The following is a 25,338-nucleotide window of genomic DNA, read 5'->3' on the forward strand; positions in this document are numbered from 1 at the left end:
TTTCTTTCCATCAAGTGAAAGGAGTGTCTACACTGGGTATTATTCTAGTTCTATTTATCCCAAAGCAAGATCATGTGCATGATGTCAGTCTTTCCCACGCTACCAGTGTGACTGTGTTGCATTTGGATGAAAAGGATTTTTTCTTGGCTGCAACTTCAGCTACACATAACCAGCTTTTAGTTTGGTAGAGCTGTGATTTTTATGATGATTTTCTTGGCTCATTCTAGTCATTTGGGACACAGATAGGACTGTTAAGACACTTCTCCAGTATTAGAAAATATTTGCATCATTTGCTGTTGCTTTTTTAAGGAAAAAACTGAAATCTACAATGTGTAAAACGTTAGGTGAATATGCTGCTATGTGTCTTCAAGTTAACTGTGACTTATGGTGACCCTATCATATGTTTTTCTTGGCAAGATTTATTCAGAGGAGGTTTGCTACTGTCTTTCTCTAAGGCTGAGAGAGCATGAATTGTCTAAGGTCACCCAGTGGGATTCCATGGTTGACGGAGATTTGAACTCGGGTTTCCCAGAGTCATAGGGTCCATTCACACTCCCAACTGTGATTCCACTTTAATTGCCATGATTGCATCCTGTGGAATAGTGGGACATGTAGTTTGTTGAGGCAGTAGAGTTCTCTGAGAAATCTAAGGGCTGTTCCTTAAACTGAAAATCAAAGATTCCAGAGGATGTTACAATGACTATTAAAGTAGAAACCTAGCACTATAATACAGTGGTACCTCGGGATACGAAATACCCAGGTTACGAAATTTCCGGGATATGAAAAAATCCCATAGGAAATAATTGTTCCGGGTTACGAATGTTTTTTCGGGTTACGAAAATTTTTTTGGTGCTTTTCGGCGCTATTTCACACGGAATCGCGGCTTTTCCCCATTAGCGCCTATGGCATTTCGGCTTACGAAGGCTTTTCGGGTTACGAAAGCGGCCGCGGAACGAATTAATTTCGTAACCCGAGGAAGCACTGTATTGTAATGTGAATGGGTCCTCAAACCACTACAGCAGATTGGTTCTTACATAAGGTGGATACTGCTTTGAAAAAATAATGGATGATAAAAGAAGATAATACATTTTATTAGTGCTTAGAGAGCAGAGTAAACAAGGATATATATTTTAGCTGTGGTGCCAATGAAAGGAACCATGTGCAAGGTGTACCCTCACAATGTATAAATGATTTACAGAGGATGGTTATTCAGGTGTTACAATTTCATAGTATGCAATCATAATATATAGAGTACGAATGTCAGAGGTCTTTCTTCACTCCATCAGCCATAGGGACTTGAATGGAAATCCAACAATATCTCTCCCCAACCCATATAGTCAATAAAAAGGTTCTAAATAATTACAAAATGTGCATTTTTCTTTCTTCCTTTTAGTCATATGGAATTCATTTAATTTTTCAGTAAAAGCTAATTCCCATATCTTTTTATAACAGGCTACCAAGATATCCTTTTTAAATCCTTCCAAAAGTGATCAGTGTCCAACCTTTAAACCAGTTAAAGGTTTATAAGACATCATTGTATTATTTTCCTGAAAGAAAGCAAAGAGAGCTGGTTCTGGAGTTTTTGTGTGGTGTTAGGCAGTGATATTATTTATTTCAGAAAATACTGTATCCCAGAATTTAGATATCTTACTACAGAATCAATAATCGGGACTCTACTGTAGATGTTGGGGGAAAAACCTTTAACTTTGCAACCTTGCCAACAGAGAGGGAAAATAGCAAAGTCTTTGTATGATAATTGTACCAGTCAAGTGCCATTCATGTAGAATTAACACACCACCACCACTACTACTACTAATTCTTTTTTTGAAGCAGAGGAACTTTTAAAGGGGACGTTATCAAACATAGCACCCAATTTTTGCTCATGTAAGCAAATATCCCAGTCATTTGCACATATACTTTTAAGACCATCAGAAGAATTCATGTTAAAAAGAAGCATACTAATGTATATACTGGCAACAAACCCCTAAACATAGCTATCCATTATATTTAACAACATTTCACATGGGGTACACTCTCATGAAGACTGACTTACAATATGCAATTGCCTGATGAAATTGCACACCTGATACCATATCATTGTCAGGGATGATGGGAGTTGTAGCTCTTCACCTCTGGCTCAACTCACCACCTTGTTATGCACCGGCGCTGACCAGTTTTGGCCAGTGGTTAAAGCTTTGCTCTAAAGCAGCAGAGTTTCAGAGAATAGGCTGAAGACCCTGACAAACTCTCCAAGCCTTCTCACTCTTGCTCCACAGAAGTCTTCACACTTCTTCAGGATCCAGCTGGCTCTTGTATCTTCACCCAAGACACCAGACAACTCAGTAGTCTTATATAAAAGATCTACTTTATTCTACTATATACAAATACTAATGCCCTCACAAATCACAATCTCTACAATCTCCAAACTACTCACAAAACTCCACAACTACCCACAAAATACATTGGGATTCATAACAATTGTTATAGCCATTGGAAAACACCACCCACTCTTGTCAGTTTCCACCCAGTGGGCGTGTACATCCATTTTCATTGGTTCTCATATTTCAACCCATAATTAAATGATTTCATCATTTCACCTTGTCCACTTAACGATTCTCAGGTGTTTTCAATTATCCACTCTACATTTCTGTCCTTGGCATTTAGGACTTGCTAAATTACATTACCTTTTACACCTGTGTGGCTTCTTAATTGCTTTTGCTGAGTCATAGTGACTCTCACATACATGTTTTATTTCTATCACTGTATATCCCATGTTGCATTTTCCTTAACAATCATAGCAAGCAAACAAGTACATTTCTATAGTGCTTATCAGTGCACTTAAGCACTCCCTAAGCTGTTTACAATGTGTAAACTAATTGCCCCCCAACAAGCTGGGCACTCATTTTAGCAACCTCAGAAGGTTGCTAGGCTAAGTTGACCCTGAGCCCCTGGCTAGTATTGTGGTTTATGAGTGAGTGACTGCACCATTAGGGCTTGTTGGCATGTTATATTCAACACTCTTGGAAGCAGTGGGGCATTATTAGATAAATCATGCAGTTTACCTCATCCTGCTTTATGAAAATATTTTTTATTAAATGGTTTTTCTTCTAAATGAAACTCTAGATGATGGTATAATGGAATTAATGGGTCCGTGAATATGTTTAGAACATATTGGATATTCAAATATCTCAATTCTGTTTTTAACAAAAATACATTTATTAAGAAAATATGCCATGCATCAAAGTATACAGGCAAAGAAGTATAAAATCCAGAGCATGCTAACTTAATGTCTGCTTGAATTTTAATGTATTAGTTTTGTCTGTACAGTGGGCTGTTGAAATCCCTGGAGTTTGGTTCAAGAACACCCCACCCCATTCCATGGATACTAAACTCCATGGATGCTCAAGTCCTATTACATAAAATGGTGTTATTAAATTGTGTCCCTTGTATAAAAAAGGCAAACTCAGTGTTTGCTTTTTGGATTTAAAATATAGTATATTGTCATGGTGTGGATGATTGCAACTGTGGATGTAGAATCCATGAGTACAGAGGGCTGACTGTGTTTTCATGAGATTCATTTTTGCATTGAGGATTTAGGACCAGCACAAGGAACTCCCAACAGTTGGTTCCTTCTAGTTATGAGCTCAAACTAAACCAGCCTATTAGCAATGCATTTCTTGTAGATATGCAATAGGTAAAGTTTGGTTCAGTTTAGGTGGAACCATTCTAAATATTCAAAAATATGAAAAGTTAGAATAGTTATTTTGGCTAATGATGGTGAGGCTTGTAGTCCATTACGTGTGAGTGGTGCCACTTTACATAATACCAACTAAAAACAATAGCAGTCCTTATTTTTTTATTATCCTTTAAGATAATTTAAGCAGCCATCAGAGACCATCAGGTGCAAGGTGATTTACCTGCTATTGCCTAGGAAGGTACATTTATGTATTGCAACATTTCTTCTGTCTACCCCTGTCCTATATCAGCTGGAGCCAGTTTTCCCAACTAGACGTATGTTTACCTTCCCATTGTTGTGTGTGTTTGACTGTTTAGCAAATAATCTATGAACTAAAATGTTAGCCTTGCCTTGTTGAATCAGCAAATGGCCAATATTTCATTTTTAGGTAAAGTTATATATTTTAGACATGTTCCATTAACAATAATATAAATAAATAATAAAATAAATCTAAAGACTGATTAATCATTTAAACTCCAAAGAGGTTTATCTGAAAATAAAACTTCGGCCAAAAGGGCGGCCTGCCAGTGGCCTATTTTCTTCTGGAGGATCACCGCAGCATCCCTCCGGAATAAAAAGAACCCGGGAAAAACGGGTACTTTTTGCACCGCTGGGCAAACGTCACGAGTGCACCAATGGCACACTCATGATGTAAGCGACATGCAGCTATGTGTATATGCTGCGCGTCGCTTACATAAAAATGGTGGTGCTCATGTACACGGGACACCACCATTAGTCTGCCGCTGCTCCATGCTAGGATTATGGACAGTGCGGTTGGTGCATGGTCCCTAACTCTAGAATCGGCGGTGGCATGGCGCTTTGGGACTGTCTGTTTTGAGCCATACTTTGATTGTTTGAACATTAAACAGCTATTTTGAAAATATTCCATCAGTTTGCAGTTGCTATTAGATCCAGTTTAGTACTGTACTAAATACCCACTTTTGTGTTTCATTTACAGCTTGAAGAAGTTAGTTTATAACTATATGAGAAGATGGTTAGGTCACGATCAAGATCTCCAAGATGGAAGCAAAGGTAATCGCCCACATTTTTCTGTTGATCTTATAGGTTACCCTTAACTTGCTAAAAGGAAACATTAAATAATGCTGTGAGAGGAGATTTTTAAAAGTTTTTGAGTGAGTCCTACAATCTTAATCACAATTGGATGTAAATATGAAATATCCATTGAACCACAGTGAGATTAGTGTAGAGTTGTTGCATTTCTCCACTGAGAAGGTATTAACTTAAATGGTGATAATGATCTGCTGGGATGGAATTGAGAGCACTGAATGTTAGGAAAGGGAGGGTGAGTGTAGTACTCACAATGCAATGCTTACTACATTTGTGATGTGATGGATTGGAATGAGTTTTGTGTGAACTATCTATAGCAGTGATGGTGAACCTTTTACAGACCGAGTGCCCAAACTGCAACCCAGACACCACTTATTTATTGCAAAGTGCCATGTCCCTCTGGCTTTCTACTAAGAAACTCTGGCAAACTCTGTGCTAGGGCGACAGCATGTGTGCCCACAGAGAGGGCTCTGAGTGCCACCTCTGGCACACGTGCCATAGGTTCGCCATCACTGATCTATAGAATGGGGAAGATTTATGTATAGGAATTCTTTCTAGATGTGACATCCTCATGCTGTAGCAGAGCATGTCTTCTAAGTAACCCAACTTCATGTTGCATCTGAAAGATCTTTAAAACATAATTTCAAAAGACTATTTTGTCACATTTTGTTACGTTGGCTCAGACTTCTCAACAGAAATTGTTCTGTACTAGTTAGAATTCAATGTATGTGTGTTTATATGCAGATCTTCATCGCCTGCCTTCAGGAATTTGGATCACAGCAGACAGAGGCACAATCATATTAATTATAACTCTGAATACAAGATTTCCTGGAAAGACCCAAAAAAGTCTATGTCTTGGAGAACAGAAGATGGAAGACATGGACAAGCTAATTCTAGATACGTACCATATGAAACTAACCACCACCGACTTTATGAACGTAGGTCATATTCACCATCACTGAAGAGAATTCCTAAACAAGATGTATATAGTCATAAACCTTGTAGAACACATTCACCTGAAAGAGATGAAATTAGCAGAAGATGCCAGCTTCCTTCCAGATACTCAGAAATGTCCCACAAAGAATATGATCATTCTTTTAATCCATCCAAAATTCGTGTTAGAGAGATGCATGAAAACACCAGAGCTACTGGAAACACAAAAGGAATGAAAACTTTTCATAGGCCATTGGAGACTTCATGTAAATTTGAGAGGAAGAGGAATGACAATGACTTGAGGCACCACCAATCACCAGAAGACAAGTACACTCAGTCACCTCGAAGAGTGAATGAATTTATGCCAAGGAGCTCTTTCCAGAAGAGGTAGAGAAATTGCCAAATTCTAATGATTTTTTTAATGATATAAAGCCTCAAGTGGAAGGTGAATGCCCTTATGGTTGGAAGATTTCTACCTTGAAAAGCATTTTTTTTTCTTAACAGAATAAAAGATAGTTTAATTATGGGCTGCTGGTGGTAGAGGAATATTGTATCTGTTATATTAAACCTGTTGGTGGCTAGCATATACAAGAGTCATAATTTCCCTCTCCCTTTTGTGGCTTGAGGGATCGTAGGGTGACACATTCTACCTAAAGCCTGTGTTTACCTGCATTCTGCATACGTAAGTTCCCATTTTCTTCCTTACTGCAAGTATAAACTACTTTATATCAACACAGGTATCCTGAAGATCGTGAGTACAGAGAATATTGGCATACATATAAAAGAGCTGAAGAAATGGAGAGGTATGATGATAGAGAAATGCCAAGATATTCCAAGTGGACACAAGATCATGCTTCGACATCTAGCCATGAAAAGGGAGAACAAAGAAATCTTGGTCTACAAGCCCATCGCCCTGTTGAAAAGGAATACAGTGGCAATTTTCAAACCAAGATAGCCTATGACTATAATCATAAACGTCACAGAAATCCAGATGGAGGAAAGTACATTTCTGATGAAAGAGCAGAGAAGTATATGAAGTTGGAAGACAAGAAACATAATCATCCCAAAGAAGCTTGGAATAGGAGATATTCAGATCGCTATATCATTGAGAAAGCAGGCCAGCCAGAAGAACCTCATACTGAAGTGTCATTGAAATATACTTCTGGGAAAGGCTGCAGTTCATATACTAAATCTTACAAAAATGATGCTGATCTATTGCCCTTTGAGCAAAAAGAGAAGGAAAAAGTAAAGAAAGATGTGGATTTTAGGGAACAAGTAAATTTTTTCAATAGTCACCAGCATGATACCCATCATCAAAGTACAGATGTGAAAGTTTCAGATGTCCATACTAGGAAAGAAAAACTTACAGTCAAAGTGGATACAAAGAAAATAATGAATAAATACAGGTATTTTCTCTTTAGCTTTAACTATCTTCATTTATGAATTTATTGAAGGTGTCGCTATCACTTTGATGATTACAGAATAGTGGTATGGAGTTGACTGACCAGGATTGTATACAGTGGCCCACCTACACTTAGGGCTTTTCATTTTCCTCTTCACCCCTTTGATTGTCATAAGAATCTTTTAGAACAGCTGCAGTGCAAGGAGGACCAACTTGGGCATGTTAATTTGCATGTTGCCTGATGGTGAAAAGTCACTTGAAAGCAATACATCATAATTATCTCCCAGGAAATGGCAGAAGTAATATGTATAGATGTAGTTTATTTGAGTTTGCTTTGCCTTTTATTGGGTTCAATTTAATTACTTATTGTGTATGTATGTCAATTCAATGTGAAAATAGTAAGGAATATGGTCTAAGTGAAGGAATTGACATTGTTAATTAAGATTTAAACATTTAAAATTATAAAATTACTTTCATAATTAATGAATTGCTTAGTTTCACTTTTCTTTGACTTAATCTTTTTAAGATATTATAATACTGTTTCCATAAGATGGATTTTATTTTTTTGATGTAAAAGGGGCATATTTTCTAAACTTGTCCAAATTTATTCCAGGGGTTCTTCTAGCCATGTCGTGGAAAGGCAAACATCACGTGACCTAGTAGCTGTGGGTAGAAAAACTGGAAATTTCCATCCAGTATTTGAACATTTAAAATCTGTGACACAGAAGGTAGAACAAAACCCATCAAAAGAATTTGCTCAGGAAATCATCACAATTATTCACCAAGTTAAAGGTGGCTACAGTGTGTTGGACATATAGATAATATGTGGTGTAGTCTCTGTCTTTGTCTCTGAATGTTATTACTCCAGGTAGTCCAGCAAGTGTGAATCATTAGGTAGACTGAAGAATTGTTTGAGAATAATTTGGGTTACTTTGCAGATACCAGAGAGGGAAGTCTTGTATTTTGCAACCAGGAATCCAGGAAGGGTAGTAAATTGGATATCTGAACTCTGGCAGTCTTTTTGAGGTGGAAGCAGGGCATGATATTTCAGAATGTGAAGTTAGAAGGCAAAACAGTGATGGAGACAATCTCTTTGCTGAGTCATGTCTCATCTCTAAGATCAGTTTATGACTAAAAGAAGACTGAACACAAGTGAAGTTATATTTAATTAGCTACTCTTCATAGACTTGAGGCTGCATGATATTTCCTTCAGAAAAAGCTTAGTTATACACATCTGTTTTACACATTCAACCTCATTGCCCACTTTGAACTTCAAACGCCTTTTTAAAAAGTAGCTTTTAAAAAATCTTTTTGGACTGTGATGCCTAAATAAGATAGCCTATATTGTTAGAGAGGTGTCTTCTTCACCACAGGAAGTCGCCAGAGAGTAGAGAAAGCTGACTCTTTAGCCTTAGAAAAGACAGTAGTACAGTAGTATACTCTTATCCACCTCTTCATTTTCTGTAACTTTAGTTACCTGAAGTCACGTATGGTCAAAAAATATTACGTGGTCTCCCCATAGCCATGGTTTCACTCTCCATGGTTTCAGTTACCCTGGCCAATCGTGGTCCAAAAACATTATGTGTATTGAATTCAGTACTATCCATGATTTCAGGAATCCACTGGTGGTTTTGGAATGTATATCCTGTGGACAAGTGGAGACTACTATATGTGTTGTTAATCGAGTTTTAGTGAGAATATTGACTGTGCAGATTAAGAAGCCAAACATAAATAACTTCAAAAATATTCTTCACTGTTTTTTCTCAGACTTCTAACTGAAATTACAGTAAGAAGGATTAGCTAATTTTTCCCATTTATCATCTTTACAGCAAATTATTTCAAATCTTCTGATGTAACTTTACATGAACGCTTTTCAAAAATACAAGATAAGCCTATGGAAAATGAAGTTAAAAGACATTCAGATCCAGAAATTCACAGGTAAAATAAATATACAGTATATAACACCCATGACAATATTTTGAAGTTGATTAAAGATCTAATGAGTAAGCAATCATGATACATTTTTCATTTTTAGTAATTTTAGTTTTAATGCCCACCTTATTTCATTGGCACATGGGTACAGAAAGGTTATCTAAATGTTAAATATACACCATTGTTGAATAATTACTTACTCAGAATTAAGTCCCACTGTGTTCAATGGAACATATTCTGAAGTTAAACCTACAGTGCTACAGCCTAAATGAGAATGTACAGAACCAGCCTTGAGAGAAAGAATGGGAACTCTTTTCTTATGCCTTTCTCACTGGGAAGTATTTATATTTACTGTTTTGTCCCACTTACACATGTTGCCTGGCTAATCTTTTTGAATTTCCTAGAAAATTTTAACCTAACCACATTGAGGTTTATTCAACTAAATGGAAATGAAAGGGGACAAACCAAGATGAGGCTTCCATGCATGGTGGAGGAACATGATTTGCCTGCCTGCCTGGCATGGCTTCCTTCTCTCTCCATAGTCCATTGGTTGGACATAACATTTACATTCAGTTTTCTAGTACTAACACGTATCTGGTTCTGGATTGTTTTGTTGATTAACAGCTGCTCAATTTGGGCCACTGGTACTGGACCCCGAAAGACATAGTTGGAGTTAACAGGAGTATAATGAAAGAGTTAAACTTTATAAGTATGACCAAGGCGCGTTACAGACGGGCCCAAGAGGCGTCGTCGCCGCGCCGTGATTACGCGTGAGGGGCGGCGTTTCCTGACGCTCCTTGCCCCTCGCGTGTAATGAGTGCGTCAAAATGGCGGCGCCCTATACAGATGGGCACCGCCATTTTGACGTCGCGGACGCACAGCGTCCTGACGTCGCACCCCGGAAGAGACGCCGCGACTGCGCACATTGGCACTTGCGACGTCTCTTCCGGGATTTTCGTGCTCCTTTTTTGCAGCGGCCCACAACCGCCCCTCTTGGGCAGTCTGTAACAGGCCTAAGAATATCTATCTATACCACCAACATTCGCAACTTTTATTTTAATACTCTCTAATTTCTCTTTAAATCTATGTTGTTTTTTTATTTGTATTTGAAATTATCTGGGTGTATTCTTAGACAACAAGTAAAAGGATATGGAATTTTAAAGAACAAGCCCAAAAACTCCTAAGAAGTGTCTATGACTTTAAAGATATAATATGCAAATATCTTTTGTATAATTTAGTGTCTATTCAAGTTGATTCTTATTTCCATTTGGCCTTTATTGATGCTGCATCACATACTCGTTATGTCAGGAGGATCGATATGTCTTTGGCAGAACTTCAGAATAAACGAGCTATTTCATGTGAGTCTGGACAGGTATGTGTGTGTATTTCTTAATGGATTTTTTTTAGTAACGTAATGAAGTGTCTTATTTATGCTTTCATTTGCTTACCCTACTCCGTAGAAACCATTTGATTTATTTTAAGGTATCATTTTTTTATATTTACACCGGGACATTTATATTCTTCCAAAGAGCTCAAAGCAACGTACATTTCACATATATGCCTTTATCCTCACAACAACCCTGTAATGTAGGTGAGATTGAGAGTGACAGGCCCAAGGTCACCAAGTGAACTTAATGAATGTGTGGGGATTTGGACCTGGGTCTCTTCTGTCCAAAATCCAGCATTTAACCAATACATGGTACTTACTTTCATGTTATAACTCATGATATTACCTGATTTCTCTAAAATTTAAAGCTCTTTGGCTTGTTTGATTATTCTCATATTGCTCCTACTAATAAAGTAAATATATGAAGAAAAAAGAGGTGGAAACTACTATTCAATAATCCTGTTGTTATTATTTGTTAACTTTTAGAGTGTTGTGAGAGTTCTAGAAGATCCAAATGACTTAAGACATGACATAGAGAGAAGAAGAAAAGAAAGGTTGAAGAACACAGATGAGAATTCCTTTTATGCTGATGGTGTGTCACTACAGTAGGTGTCAACAGGAGTTGATTTCAAAGTTGATGACAATATTTTTAAACTTGTAGTCCTTATCTTTCTTTTACAATATATACACCTTCAAAATGGATTTCATTTTAAAGTAACATGTCTTGCTATCTTCATAGTTTTTATAGAAGTGCCTCCAAAATGCTTCAATATGTCTTTGTTTTCTCTGATGTGTCACAGTATTTTTTTTCTTTTCTAGGATGTTTCTAAAATATACTTTTTTGTTTTTGTTTTTGCAATCATCTCCATTCATTGCCTCAATGGACTATATTCATTACCCTTCCCCCTTCTCAGTTATTAGTAGCAGCAAATGCTAAATTAAACTAGTCTGGATCCTGAACACCCAGCTGTGCTATGGTGTGGCGTGTGAGTAATGACCCACCCAGACTAATGGGTCAGGAAAATGTGTGTTGGCTCATTCCATTCTTTCAGCTGTAGTCGTAGGAGTAGGAGTATACAACTGACTTGCTTTCCAGATGTATAGCTCATTAGAAATGTCTTTTGCCTTCTGTTGGTATGGTAAAGCTAGAGCCAGAGGGTGTAGTTCCCACCATGTTTGCTAAGACTTGGCTATCTGTCAAAGCTACAAAACTGCCTTCTCCATCTCTAATTCCATATTCACTTTGCCAAGAAGTGTTTTCTGGACCCCTTCTGTTCAGAACTAGTAACCTTTCCATTTACCCATGTTTTCCCACCCACCCCTCTTCTAGAGAGCATCTGGATTTTTTTTTGTAATTATTATTGGTCATCTCTACCATATGAAAGTTTGAAGAAGAAGGATGATTTGCATGTTATGTTGTAACAGGACTGTGAGACTTGCTCTCATTGTCTGCCTCAATACCTTCTTCATTATTTTCCCACAACAGTGACTCTACCAAAGAGAGAAATCAGCTGATTGATTCTGCAAAATGATCTTCTAATTTCTGACAGTATCTGGGTCTGTTTAACTATGGGCCCATACAGACAGGCCAAAATAAAGCTGCTTCGGGTCACTTTGGAAGTATGCTGTTTAAATGATGCATGCATCCTAAGAGGCCAGAAGCTGTGTCAAAGCTGCACTCCAGTCCTTAAGACTGGAGTGTGGCTTTGGCACAGCTTTCAGCCTCTTAGGATGCTTGCATAATTTAAAAAGCACACCTCCAAAGTGACCCGAAGCAGCTTTATTTTGGCCTGTCTGTATGGAGCCTATAATTGATCTGTTGCTATTTCCTTGAATATAGTAATTTCAAAAAACAAAAAAAAACAGTCCTTAGCTTTTGACTTTCACTATGGCGCTTTACATACCGCCCAAAAGGGTGGTCTGCCGGCGCCCATGTTTGCTGCGCAAGGGAACCGCAGTGGACAAACTGCATGGTTCCCCAGCACAGCAAGAAGAACCCGCAAAAAGCGGGTTCTTGCGTCGCCAAGGGCACTAAGACATGCAGACGCAAGGCATCCATCATGTCAAAATGGCGGCATCCATCTGTATAGGGCACCGCCATTTTGACACCCTCGTTACGTGCGAGGGGCAAGGCGTGTCAGGAAGCACCTCCCCTCGCGTGTAACGACGGCGCCCAATAGGACCCATCCGGAACATGCCAAAGAAAGGTCGGTTTGTTCTGGCACTAGAGCTGTCTGACAGAGAAGGCTAAATGTCTCCAAAACTACTGTATAAGTTCCAGAATTCCATAGCAGTGAGCCTTGGCAGTTAAAGTGATGTCAAACTGGATTATTTCTGAAGTGTGAATGTACCCTTGGATAAATTTCATTTGACTATAGTCTTCTAGCTAATGGGAACCTTAAATTCTCTGGGTGTTATGTCAGTTAAGTATATTATTTATTAAATCTTGTCATATGATACTCATTTATTTTTTACAAAAAGCACTCAACTTCAAGGTGATGTATAAAATAAATACAATAAAAGAAGGATGCAAATAAAACCCAACACCAGTTTAAAACATAACCCAAAACAAGGTTGCAACAAATCCTGATTAAACAAAACTATTGTCAATACCCTCCTAAAAGCAGAATAAGGGGCATCTTATTCAGTCTGCTCTCTCTGAGAACGTGTGGGAATCAAAGAAGAATCTCTGAAGTGGGATAAAGGTAGAGGGAGATAAAGTTTTTCAGAAATGCCAACTCAAACCATACAGAAATGTTGAAGCCAATATCTGGAATTGAGTTGAGAAACAAACTGGTAACCAGTGACAGTAGTTCTCGGTTGATTGCCTAATAGAACTGTGACATGACATATGCGTCTTAGATGTTGTTTTACCCTGTGAAATTCACTCTTTGTGTGCAGTGATGGACCATCAGGTATTGAAAATAGTAACAGATTTTATTAGGGTTTAAAGAAAACATATCTACAACATGAAGCATAGTGGAGGCTACAGCATATTCCCAAGAGGCCTCTGCCATCCTAACAATGTACAAACCCTTTAGATTCAGGTTTCAGAGACTCACTGCCTGAGTCTTCCCGCAGTTTCTAAGGGTTTTTCTCCTTCTTTGGCTTTGATTCCAATGTATTATTGAAAATTCAAGTGAGAGAAAAACCAAAGAGCATGGCTACTGGATCATAGCTTAACTTGAAAATGACTTGCTGAATGTAGCTTAGATTGAATCTCACAGATACAAATGATACAGTGGACCCTCCACATTCGCTGGGGTTAAGGGCACAGAACCCCCATGAAAGTGGAAAAACTGCAAATAATAAAACCATTTTTTTACCTGAGAGAACACCTTTCTAGGACTCTCTAGGTCCTCCAGGGCAGTTCTATGGTCAAGATCTGCCAGAAGTTGACCATGAAATTGTGCTGGAGGACCTACAAATGCCTAGAGAAGTGTTCTCTCTAAGAATCTCTAGGTCATCCAGTGTGACTTCCGGTGTACACTGACAATAGTCGTGGTGGAGGACCTAGAGATTCCCAGAGAGAACATATTAAATCCCTTATTAATCCACAAAAGTCAAATGTGGAGGGTCAACTGCAGTTCATATGTGTTCAGTATTTTAAGAAGCTTTAATTTTTATATTACATTTTAATTCTTAAAATATTTCCAGCTCTACGTATTTTAGGAAAAGCTTGAGAATGTGTAATTGATGCTTTGGACAGTGTAGGGATAGTAATAAATGTAAGCTAAACAGTTGTTCAGATCAGCCTTGTGAATATGATGTCTTTAGTTTCTCTGAATAACTCTTTATCTCATGGTATTGTTACTATGTCCTAGACCTTCTCGTGGAGCCTTTCTGCATATGCTCTTCACTTCCAACTTCTCTAGTTGGTTAATAACCATGATTTTAGAATCTTACTTAAATAACTAATTTAGTTTGTATTTTTGATCAGTGAAATTGGGTTTATTGCATCTAGGCTATAAAAATCCCACAGTAGAAATAGTTTTAGCAGCAACAGCAGCAAAGCAATATATCTTGTCTTCAACCATAGTGTTTGCAAAGTGCTGTCTGGCAAAGCTTTTCTGGGTGATGAATGGCCTGGTGAACTTGGACGGGCTGCTAGAGGATGAGTCATCTTCAGCTCCCTATAATGAATTTGTCACCAAATTTGCAGGCCAGATAACACCATATTCCAATAAAGTTTAATTTACTAATTGACTAGAGAGTTTGAGTTCAAAGTGTCAGGACAGTCTAGTTGTATTTACTGGAATCAGTTTCAGACATTTTTACTGTCCTGTGTGGAATTGGTACTTAGACTTATGTGGCTAGCCTATTTCTTTTATGCCGGGCAAAAGCCATTTGAAATACTGTACAATGATTTCATCACTTGGAGGTGGAGGCACCTCTTCGTTAGAGTTAACATGGTACAGTGCGCCCGCGCCATATGCGGCTTGAGCATACGTGCTCAAGCCGCGCGGGGTGGAAGGGGCGGCACGTCCCATTCATTTGAATGGGCACGCGTGCCCGTTGCGCCCTGTGCACCGCCGTGCCGCCGTGCACGAGCCCCATTGTTTCCAATGGGGCTCGAGCATAGGCGGAATTCGCCTTACGCGGCGGGATCCGGAACGGATCCCCTGCGTAAGGCGAGGACCGACTGTATAAACAGATGCTGTATATTGCTTCTGAAGTTTAATATGGACTCTTCACCCATTCATTTGTTTTCAAGGCTGTGGAATGCTTAACCTCTTTAGGATTTTGTCTGGATGACATTTACGTTTTGAGCCACTGGCTTTTCCCTTTCAGTTTACTAAGAATCTAACTTGATTTGTTTCATGATTTCTGCCTAATAAAATTAAGGTCATTGAACTCTGTTAATTTTGTTGCCTCTGTTCACAACAGCTGAACAAAATTACTTGTTTATTTGAATGCTTCAGTTAATGTCAGAAAACAGAGGGCTCTTTTTGCAAGGTCTAGGGCCTAAATATCTTAAGGGCACTAGATCCAGTCTGATCTTGGAAGCTAAGCAATGTTGTAAGCCCTGGTTAATACTTGGATGGGGGACTGCCCATGAATACCAGGTGCTATGGGCTGCATTTCTAAGGATGTAACTGGCAAAATCACCTCTTGACTCTTCCTTCCCTAGGAAACCACTGTGAAATTAATAGAGTTCAACAGGTGATTTGAAGGCACGTATATGTGTACACATAGACACACAGAACCAACATGTAGTGCTTGTGCTTATAGTCTTCCAGGGATATCTTGCTGGAAATTGTTGCCTGTATGAAGGTCCAGGTCCACATTATGAGACCAAAGGGGAGGAAGGATTCTTAGTGGCCACCTTCTTATTTGTTGAACTTGCTTTCACTGATCGTCATTATTTTCATGGATATTCTGCAGTTTACATATGACTGTTCTATAGTTACATTACAGAGTCACTACATTTGTGAAAGTTAAACTTGGCACCTGTGTGAATCTCTGACCTGTCAAATTGTATTTACAGTGTTAAATCCAGAACAACTTAAATCCCATTAATTTCATTAAATCTTCTTTAAGTCTGGATCTAGCCTTAATGTGTAATTAGGTATCATTCATACAACAGAGGGCGATTTCCAAAAACTTACCTCACTGAGCTATGTTAGCTAGCTATGTTGGCTTTCTTTCCAGTAAAATTATGAGAGTGGTGGAAACATTACTAAAATAATATCTTGGTTTCATTTTCACAGTCTTCATATTCAATTTTTTATTTGCATATGTTTAGCTTTGGTATTGAATAGGCTATCTGGTTAGTGAGTTACTAATATTTAAATTGCTCTAAAATAATTTCTTAATTACAGTTTTTACACTGAATTCATTTTAGATTTCACAGCTTTAAATATTTTGTCTACTTAGGAATGAACAGAGAGGCAATTTTCCAAAGATACGAACCTCTCAAACACATGGATTCCAGAAATCTTCAAGATTCCTAAGTGTACCTTTCAGGAAGTTTATTAAGAAAACTCACATAGTAAGTTAAAATGAAATTCCTTGGTTCTCACATCCTGTATTTAACACTGAATGAACTGCATTGGGATTCTTCTGTTTTATCTCCAAATTATAGGTGCCCTTGTAACACTTCTGGCCCCTGTCAGCAGTAGAAATTTGGAGGACCCCCCCCCCCCCCGGTATTATTTCCAGGCATATACAGTAATTTGAGAGAGACAAAAATCTAATCATGGTTTCCTTCTTTCTACAGCTGTGTCTGTCAGTGTATTTCTGATCTTTGTAGCTCCCTATAATTTCTATTAGTCAGGGTTGTACAAGCAGTCCTAACACAGACAGCATGCCCTTCTTTTTAAACTGAGCAAGTGCAGCCTTATCCACCATCCCAACATCAAAGAGAAGGGCTTCCAGCACAAGATGACAATTCTTCTTACTACTCCTTTCAGTAATTGAATAGTGCCCGTAACTTCCCTGCTAACATATTGTACATAATTAAGAACACAGTCTCGCTCAACAAAGAACCACACACCGCAGCCCTGATCTAGCATTTTTCAAACCCAAAAAGGAGCGGCAAAATGTTGCTCATTTTTGAGGCAGAAAGAAAGTCACACTTTCTGCCACGGTGAGCCTTTTCGGTGCTCCTGTGGTGTGCTGTATATAAACACTAGAGCTCCGCAACACTGCCCCCTGTCTGGTTGGGCAGGCAGCGTGACACTGGCGTGGGAGTGGCATTGCAGCGTGTGTATTATGCTGGTCTGTTTTGCCCCTAATACAATTAGTCCAGCAACCAGAGCCTTTTGTCAAGTCTATCAAGCTGAATAGGCCTGACCTATGAAAAACTTGTATACCAGATTTATCCCTCCATTGTTTAGAGTTGGTAGACTTGCCTACTAGAGTTGGTAGACTTAGTTTATGTCAACATGCAAATCTAGTGTCCAGGCAATATCTTCACTTGTGCTTGAAACTCTCATTTCTCTTCCTCTCAACTTTCATCCCTTCTAGGCAGGTTTTCATTCAAGAGCAAAATACTACAGATGCGAATTTATAGCCATAATGAAACTCAGAGTCACTATGATGGTAGTCATTCTTGTTGACTCTGGATCCTCCCCTTTTCTAGTACCTAAATTATCATGAGTTGATTGACTGGATAAGCCTGAAAAAAATGACTGAACCAAAAACCAGGAAATATTTATAAACATATTCTCAGTAGACACCTAATGATAGACACTGCCCATTAGTCTGTGTTCTTCTATGTTTCTGAAAAAGTTGATCAAAATGTTTTAAGTTTCCCAGAACACATTACCTGAAACTGAACAGTGAAAATCACACTGGCAGATAAAATTGAGAAATAGAAAAGGAGTGCCCTACATATGTTGCACAATTACACCTACACACAGCTGTTTAAGATCATAAGAAACATTGGCATTAAATAACGTGTCTCCTCTGTGTCACAGAATATTAATGCCACTAGTAGCATGTTATTGCAAACCATGGATATTGGATTGTTTCTAGTACCAGATACAACAATGAAGGGGGAGAACAGACCAAAATTGTTTTGGCTATTCATGCTGTATATTAATCCAAATGATATACAGAGGTACCCCGGGTTACGAAATTAATTTGTTCCGCCGCCGCTTTCGTAACCCGGAATACTTCGCAAGCCGAAAAACCCATAGGCGCTAATGGGGAAAAGCCGCGATTTCGTGTGAAATAGCACCGAAAAGCACCAAAAAATTTTTCGTAACCCGAAATAACCTTCGTAACCCGGAACAATTATTTTCAATTGATTTTTTTCGTAACCCGGAAATTTCGTAAGGCGGCGCATTCGTATCCCGGGGTACCACTGTACTAGTAATCAGAGAATGGAATGATATGCAAAGCTCATTCCTTCAAGCATAGACTGCCCTTTAAGATGACATAATATATTTAATATCCTGGAACAAACTGATCAGCAGTAAGTTAGTAATGCCATTTATGGTGGGACCTTAGAGGCAGGTTTTTCTACAGCACCAGATGAGCAATTTACTGAAGTACTTGAGGACTGCATGTCTTTAATATTAAAAATAAAAATAACTGTTTTAATAAGTAGTGAAAATTAACTACTCTGACTACAGATTTGGGGCAGATTGGTGGATCAATATGAATAATAAATACTGCAATAAAATTATCTAGCCCCAGAGTGCTGTTTCTGCAACCGATGTACTGCAACATCCAGCAGCCCTAACATAGCCAATGGTGATGAATTCAGGGAATTACAGTCCAACAACATCGTTGCCACAAGATTCTCTTTTCTGTGCTGGATATTATCAATGTAATGTACCTGTACCAGTTAAAAGAGTACAGTCATAACTTTAGTCCATAAGCACTTGCTTCTTTTACAAATGCTACAGTGACTACGTGTCATCTACGATAGCCATGAATGAAAAGTTGTCTGCTGCATTAGCAAGCTACTCTAAAACAACTGCTTTTTGAGTGTTTAAGGGGTCATTTAGGCTTTTGCAGGTACTGAGGTTGGCATCTATTTGTTATAATACTGTAATTTTCAAAGTTGTAAGCATTTAGATGTGTAACTGGTAATAAGAGAGCACAATTTTCTTTTAATCCAGAATCATTATTACACTGCAAAATCACACAATGACATTGCACATAATCAGTTTGAAGGCAATACTGAAAATCCTGAAAGATTTCGAAGACCATTCAAGGTATGACTTCAATTTTGCTCAATCATAATCACTCTTTTTCTTCTGTCTCTCCATCTGTCTTTTTCCAGTTTTGCAGTACTTGTTCTTGAACAAAATTCAGCATTTGAGAACTGAAGTAAAAAAAAAAAAAAGAATGTATACTGTCTAAGACAAGTGCAGGCATCTTGTGGTCCTCTACATGTTTTTGGATTGCAGCTGACATCAGGCATTACCATTGGCTATGCTTACCATAGCTCACAATTGGCAATGCAGTTCAACAATATCTGGAGGGCTGTGTACTCCCTCCCCATCTAAGATTATGCATAGTGAGCTGACTGTACTGGAAGCATTATTTTTCCAGAAGTGAAGAAGCAAGTTCTGGTCTGAACAACTAGTTCCAAAAACATTTGCAATATAGGCAGATTATTTGCATCTTTTACTCTCTTTTTTGTTCTTGGGACTCTCAGACTGCATGTGATTCCCATTCAAAATAGGAAAGAAAGAAGTGTATTGAATCTGGGGCAGAAATAGTCTGATTAGCAGAAATAGTCTGACCAATTGGGTAGAAATAGTCTGATTGAAGTTAACACTGCATCCCCTGCTACCTTTGATCAGTTTTTTTCTGAATCTATATATAAATTCACTAAAAAAATTTAATAACTATTTTGCTCACTGCCTTGGTTTTGTGGAAGAAATGGAGGCATCTCTTGGCTCCCTACTCTTCCCCTTTATGAGCTTTTCTTATTCACCCTCTTTTCCAGAGCCCAGAAAAATAGCAGTTTTGAGTCTGGGAGGTTTGTGGCCTGTATACAGTTAGGGATCTGTTCCACAATGGGACGACTATCACAACAGAGCAACTGATCTGTGCTCTGGGCTCTGGTCATCAAGACTGGTATCAAATAATACAGATATAATTATTCTTAAAGAAACTGCTTCAGATACAGGAATATCCTCACCCACCTACTTTTTTTTTTGAAAACATGTATGTCTCTCCGGCTAAATATTCTAAAGGCCAAATAGCATGCATATATAATTGTCTGCTAGAAGAAACATTTCGGAACTCAGCGCTTCATAAGGCAGGATGGGAAGCAGAACTTTCCCTTTCAATTGATAGTAAGACCTGGAAAAATATTTGGACTCATTTACCATTTAAAAATAGGTCCACTGTCATTAAAGAGAATACTATCAAGTTGGTTCATCAATGGTACTTCACCCCAGTCAAATTGGCTCGTTTGTCTACCAATGCTAATCCAAAATGCTGGAGGGGTTGTGAGGAACCTTTGTGCGTATGTGGCTGGATTGTCCCTTAGTGCATGAGTATTTTACAGAAATTTTACAACTGATCTCCAAGATATACAGTTATCACCACTCCTGCTCCTGTTCTCCATTTGAATGAAAATAAAGCCCTGCAGCATAAAGAACTTATTAGTTTGCCTCTGGCTGTTGCCAGGCTTGAGATAGCCAAGAACTGATATTGCAGGATGGTGGACTAGACTCTGGGACTTGTGGTTAATGGAGAAAATGGCAGATAACAACAGAGCGAGAGGCTTACACTCTGGATTGGCCTTTCATATGATTTGGCACCCATTTATTGAATACATCCAGCAAGATTTAGTCTCTAGACATCCCCCAATTTTAGCTAAATTTTTATGGAAAGATGTCTTTCAGGATCCCTAAATACACCTTTTATCTATAATTTTCAGGGCCTTATCTGGGTTATTGCCTGTATTTATTGTTGTTTTGGTGTACTGTTTGTTGTCATGTTTTGTTTTAGAATGTATTAATAAATTTTAATTAAAAAAAAGAATCTGGGGCAGCATGTTCATCTTTTTTTAAAAAACAAAACAAACCCCTACTTTTAATAATTAAAATATTGTCTCACTTGCAAATTATTACTTTTACTGTCTTTAATATTCTGTTAATTTGTTTTATGAGACACAGGAAATTGTTCATTAGTACTTATTTACCAACTGCCAGTACAGGCATAGTTCGTATCATAGTTGTCCCACATATCCTATAGAATATATCTATAATGCCTGCTTGGGGGACTTAATCTAAAAGTATACAGGTTTTTTGTTTTTGTTTTTTGGAAACCACATTATTCCTCACAAACTTTCTATGAGAGAGAGAGGAAAGTATTTATTTTTATTTTCCTATCTTGTGATAAATGAGGGGGAAAGCCTGTTCCTCTTTCCATCTACTCATGCTTCCTTTAATCAGAGGCCAGTTTGGAAGCAAACTGATATAATGTCGGGTTACAGACGGGCAAAAAGGGATGTACTCATGACGTCATGAAGGTAGAGCCTTCAGACGGGCTTTACCTGAATGCCGTCATGAACACGCCCCCCGCACGTCCCAAGCGGGAAGAAGCGGCATTAAAAAGGTGCTGCTTTTTTCCGCTTCTTTTCTGTTTGATGCGTACCTGCGCAGCTCCGTCTGTAAGCTCCTGCACCGATACGTCAGAATTGCTACGCCGCAAATATAAGTTGCCGGTTTAAAAGCTCCGTGTCAGCTGCGTCGCATAATGGGTCGGGGTCCCGGGACATGCGTGGTTTGCAGCCAAGCTTTAATTGCAATGTCCGCTGCCATGCAGCTGTGGAAGCTGAGGCACAGCTGCGGCGCATTTTAAGCCTCGTAACCCTAACCCTAGAGCCACTTGTGCGCATGCGTTGCTAGAATCGCGGGAAGTTGTAACTTTTGCCGGTGGATGTTTTGGTTGTAGAAAGTGAAAAGGGAAAGTTTGGGATTTAAAGTGACCCCCTACACACATTCCTGCGCCATTTTCACCTGGGAACGGGCACAGTTTGGCTGCTCCTGGCACAGCTGTGTGGCGGCTCCCCTTTGCCACCAGGCAGGATGGCTCAGCCATCCACCAGCACCCCGAAAAAAGGCAGGGGGACGTCTTGGTCTCATACTGAGACGGCTGACATTATAGCTATATGGTCCCAGAAACTGGAGTAACTGCAGAAACTGGAGCAGTCCTACCTGAATGCTGACACATATCGAGAAGTGGAAGAAGCCATGAGAGCTGCTGCACCGGTACACCAGAATTGCTACGCCGCTACTTTAAGTTGCCCATTTAAAAGCTCCGTCGCATAGTGAGTTGGGGTCTTGGAACATGCGCAGTTTGCAGTCAGGCTTTAATTGCAATGTCCGCTGCCATGCAGCTGTGGAAGCTGAGGCACAGCTGCGGCGCATTTTAAGCCTCGTAACCCTAACCCTAACCCTAGAGCAACATGTACGCATGCGCTGCTTGGAAAGTTTCGACTTTAAAGTGCACCCCTACACACATTCCTCTGCCATTTTCACCTAACAATAAAAAACGCTAAAACTGTAAATATTGACATATGTACAAAGGAGGTGAGGGGAGATGGCAGCAGAGACAGCTGTGGCTGCGCATTGCAGATTCAGCAGGAGCGCGGGGACCAAAGGAGAGGAGGCATCTATGATGCTGCTGACACTGGCAAAGTGCAAGCGGACAAGGATGCCAACACCAGCTGATCACCAGCTGGCAGGAGACCACCATTGTTTTAAAGGGGCTTGGGCACTTTAAATGTGCCCATAGGCTTTCTGCCGCCACTGCTTAGCCCTGCGCAGCTGCGCATTCGCCAGCCGGCAAAGGAAAAAAAAAAAAAGAGACCCCGGAGCTTGAATGTGCCCAAGACCTTTTGATGCCCTCTAAACTTGCCCCCAAAGGCAAAGGGCAACTAGAGAGGGCCTGGGATCAAGGGGCAGGGAGCACTGAGAAGGCACTAGGTCCCATGATGTCCCATAAAGACATCATTTCGCCTCCCAGGGCATGTCTTCCCTCCCAGCCCTATCTACTCTATTCTACCCTTCCTGTTCTCTCCTCCCACCATGCCTGGCTCACTGGTCCCCAAACCAGCAATCTCCAAACTCTGTCCTCCCAGGTGTTTGGACTTCATCTCCCAGAATCCCCAGCCACCTTGCCCTGTGGTCTGGGATTCTGGGACATGAAGTCCAAACGCCTGGAAGGACAGAGTTTGGACATTGCTACCTCACACCACTCCTGTCTAGCTTTAAAGTCACAGGGAAAAAGTTTAAAGGGGCTTGGGCGCTTTAAATGCGCAGACAGGCTTTCTGCTGCCGCTGCTTAGCGCTGCAGCTGCGAAGCTGCGCACTTCTCATGCGGCAAAAGAAAAAAAAGCCGCGGTTTGGGCCGCCCGTGCGGAAGCTGCCTCTCTTTTTGCAGCGTCCTCCGAGGCGGCGGTATGGAAGCTCCGGGTCCGAAACGGACCCAGGTGAGGCGTCTTCACTGCCCCCCGTGTGGAAGCTCCAACATCTGAAGCACGCCCCCGGGGCGGGCCGTCTGGAGGCTCCGCATTCAGCTAAATACACCTCCAAGACGTCCTCCCCTGCCCGTCTGTATCCCGCCAATGTCACTTTGAGTCTGTATGGAAAGGAAAATGTACAATATTATTTATAATTTGAATAATGGCAGTTCACTTGAAAAAAATAATTAAAGGCTATTTCCAGTCACTGAATGCAGTTTGTAAATAAAGACCCTGTTGAATCTATTTGATTGCAAGTTATGCAGTGAGGTCGAACAATATTTGATGTGTTCAGCCACATAAGCTTCTTAACTCCTAGTAGAATGTGCTGGGCCACAGAAACAAAAATGCTGGGTAAATTTTCGGAATTAGGGCATATTATGTTATCTTTGACAGTGGTGCCTAGAGGAATAATAATGTTAGAGACATCTTTTTAGCCCATTTGTAAGTACTACAGAATTTCTAAGGTAATCATTTGGCCCAGTAAATAATCTGATATATCTTTTTTTAAATATTGATAACCCCTTTGCAACTATGCTCTTTATTTTTGTATTTTATGATTAGTATACAAAAGGAGGGAACGATTTACAGTATTTGTTTTTTGTAAATTTTGGATAATTTCGGTAAATATGTCTTTTTCCTTGTGATCACGTGTTCCTTCATACATTTGCTGACGTTGTTTTGACATTCGTATGTTGTGTTGTACCTGAATAATACATTGTTTTTTATTGCTTTGCACGTATTTCTCACAGCTGTATTCAGCTGTGGCAGAAATGCTGGTGGTATTAGAGTGCTAGTAGCTTTTTTTTCTGAAAACATGCTGTGGATTAAGGAATTCCCACTTGATTTTCCTAATATCCCTGTAGCATTATTTCTACAGGCTTTAAAATATAATCGTAGTATTAGGATTGTAAGAGGAAGAAGCAGAAACAAATTGCAACTTTTAAAAATCCTGTGTACTGTTTTTTTTCCGCTCTGATAGAATGTCTGTGTTTGGTATTTCCTTTATGTATGCTGTAGAAATTTTTATTGGGTAGTCAGTTCCCATTATTTTTACTTAGAGGAAAAAAACTGTGGTATTCTCATTGAATTTAGAGATGGGGCAAAATTTTTGAATAGGTATCTGCTTTTGTCAAAAGCTGCAAGAAAATCTAAGGTGGCGATATATTAAGACAATACAGGAAAAGAAACTATATTGAAACCTTGTGTGTAGGATAATGTCCTCAACTGACACTTTTTTACTGTATCATATTAAAGTAAGTACTTTGGGCCAGAATTCTGAAAACTGTTCCTTTGACCATTTTCTCCCCTCAACAGCCCAACTTCAATGATGGTCGGTCCCACTTCAAATCAAACTTGGTACAGAAGGGTTTGTATATACAGGCTAAATATCAGAGGTTACGTTACGCTGGAGCAAGGGGATTTACCACTAATAGAATGAGAGGAAGATTTTTGCGGAAACATCAGGTAAACTTTAAATATAATTAATAGAATTTGAAGAGTCATTACAGTCCTGCTGAATGTTCAAGACAGAATTCAAGATGGTTTCCCCCCCCCCCCCTTATAGCAGCAATTACAGGATTTTGGACTGTATTTTTTCCTTCTATAATTTGTGTTCACCTGTTACAATTGTATTGGAACCCTGGTGGCATAGTGTTAAATGCCTGTACTGCAGCCACTCACTCAAAACCATAAGGTTGCAAGTTCAATACCAGGGAAAGGGCTCAAGCTCGACTCAGGTTTGCATCCTTCCGAGGTTGCTAAAATGAGTACCCAGATTGTTGGGGGCAATTAGCTTACAGTTGTAAACCACTTAGACACTGTTAGTTCAGTATGAAGCGGTATATAAATGTAGCTGTTTGTTTGTATCTCTAAGTCATGGGTGGGGGATGTTTGGCTATTTATATATTTTGGGCTTTAGCTTGCAAGAGGCCTAACCA

The 25,338-nt window shown here is 39.4% G+C and overlaps 1 protein-coding gene across 4 annotated transcripts in view; it reads left to right on the forward strand.

The window, feature by feature from the left end:
* BCLAF3 (BCLAF1 and THRAP3 family member 3) overlaps positions 1–25,338 on the forward strand; it is a 37,734-nt gene that overhangs the window by 10,152 nt on the left and 2,244 nt on the right. For 2 of the 4 annotated variants that reach the window (XM_042458731.1, XM_042458732.1), the window contains exons 2-11: positions 4,695–4,768; positions 5,549–6,124; positions 6,475–7,143; positions 7,753–7,931; positions 8,969–9,077; positions 10,380–10,443; positions 10,945–11,063; positions 16,336–16,450; positions 19,032–19,127; positions 24,716–24,865. In XM_042458731.1, the coding sequence (XP_042314665.1) occupies positions 4,728–4,768; positions 5,549–6,124; positions 6,475–7,143; positions 7,753–7,931; positions 8,969–9,077; positions 10,380–10,443; positions 10,945–11,063; positions 16,336–16,450; positions 19,032–19,127; positions 24,716–24,865 (2,118 nt within the window). In that variant the 5' untranslated portion in view covers positions 4,695–4,727. The remainder of the gene's footprint in view (positions 1–4,694; positions 4,769–5,548; positions 6,125–6,474; positions 7,144–7,752; positions 7,932–8,968; positions 9,078–10,379; positions 10,444–10,944; positions 11,064–16,335; positions 16,451–19,031; positions 19,128–24,715; positions 24,866–25,338) is intronic. The other 2 variants (XM_042458733.1, XM_042458734.1) reach the window with 2 other exon arrangements.

The sequence above is a fragment of the Sceloporus undulatus genome, chromosome 3 (assembly GCF_019175285.1).
Source record: "Sceloporus undulatus isolate JIND9_A2432 ecotype Alabama chromosome 3, SceUnd_v1.1, whole genome shotgun sequence".
NCBI classification, from domain to species: domain Eukaryota; kingdom Metazoa; phylum Chordata; class Lepidosauria; order Squamata; family Phrynosomatidae; genus Sceloporus; species Sceloporus undulatus.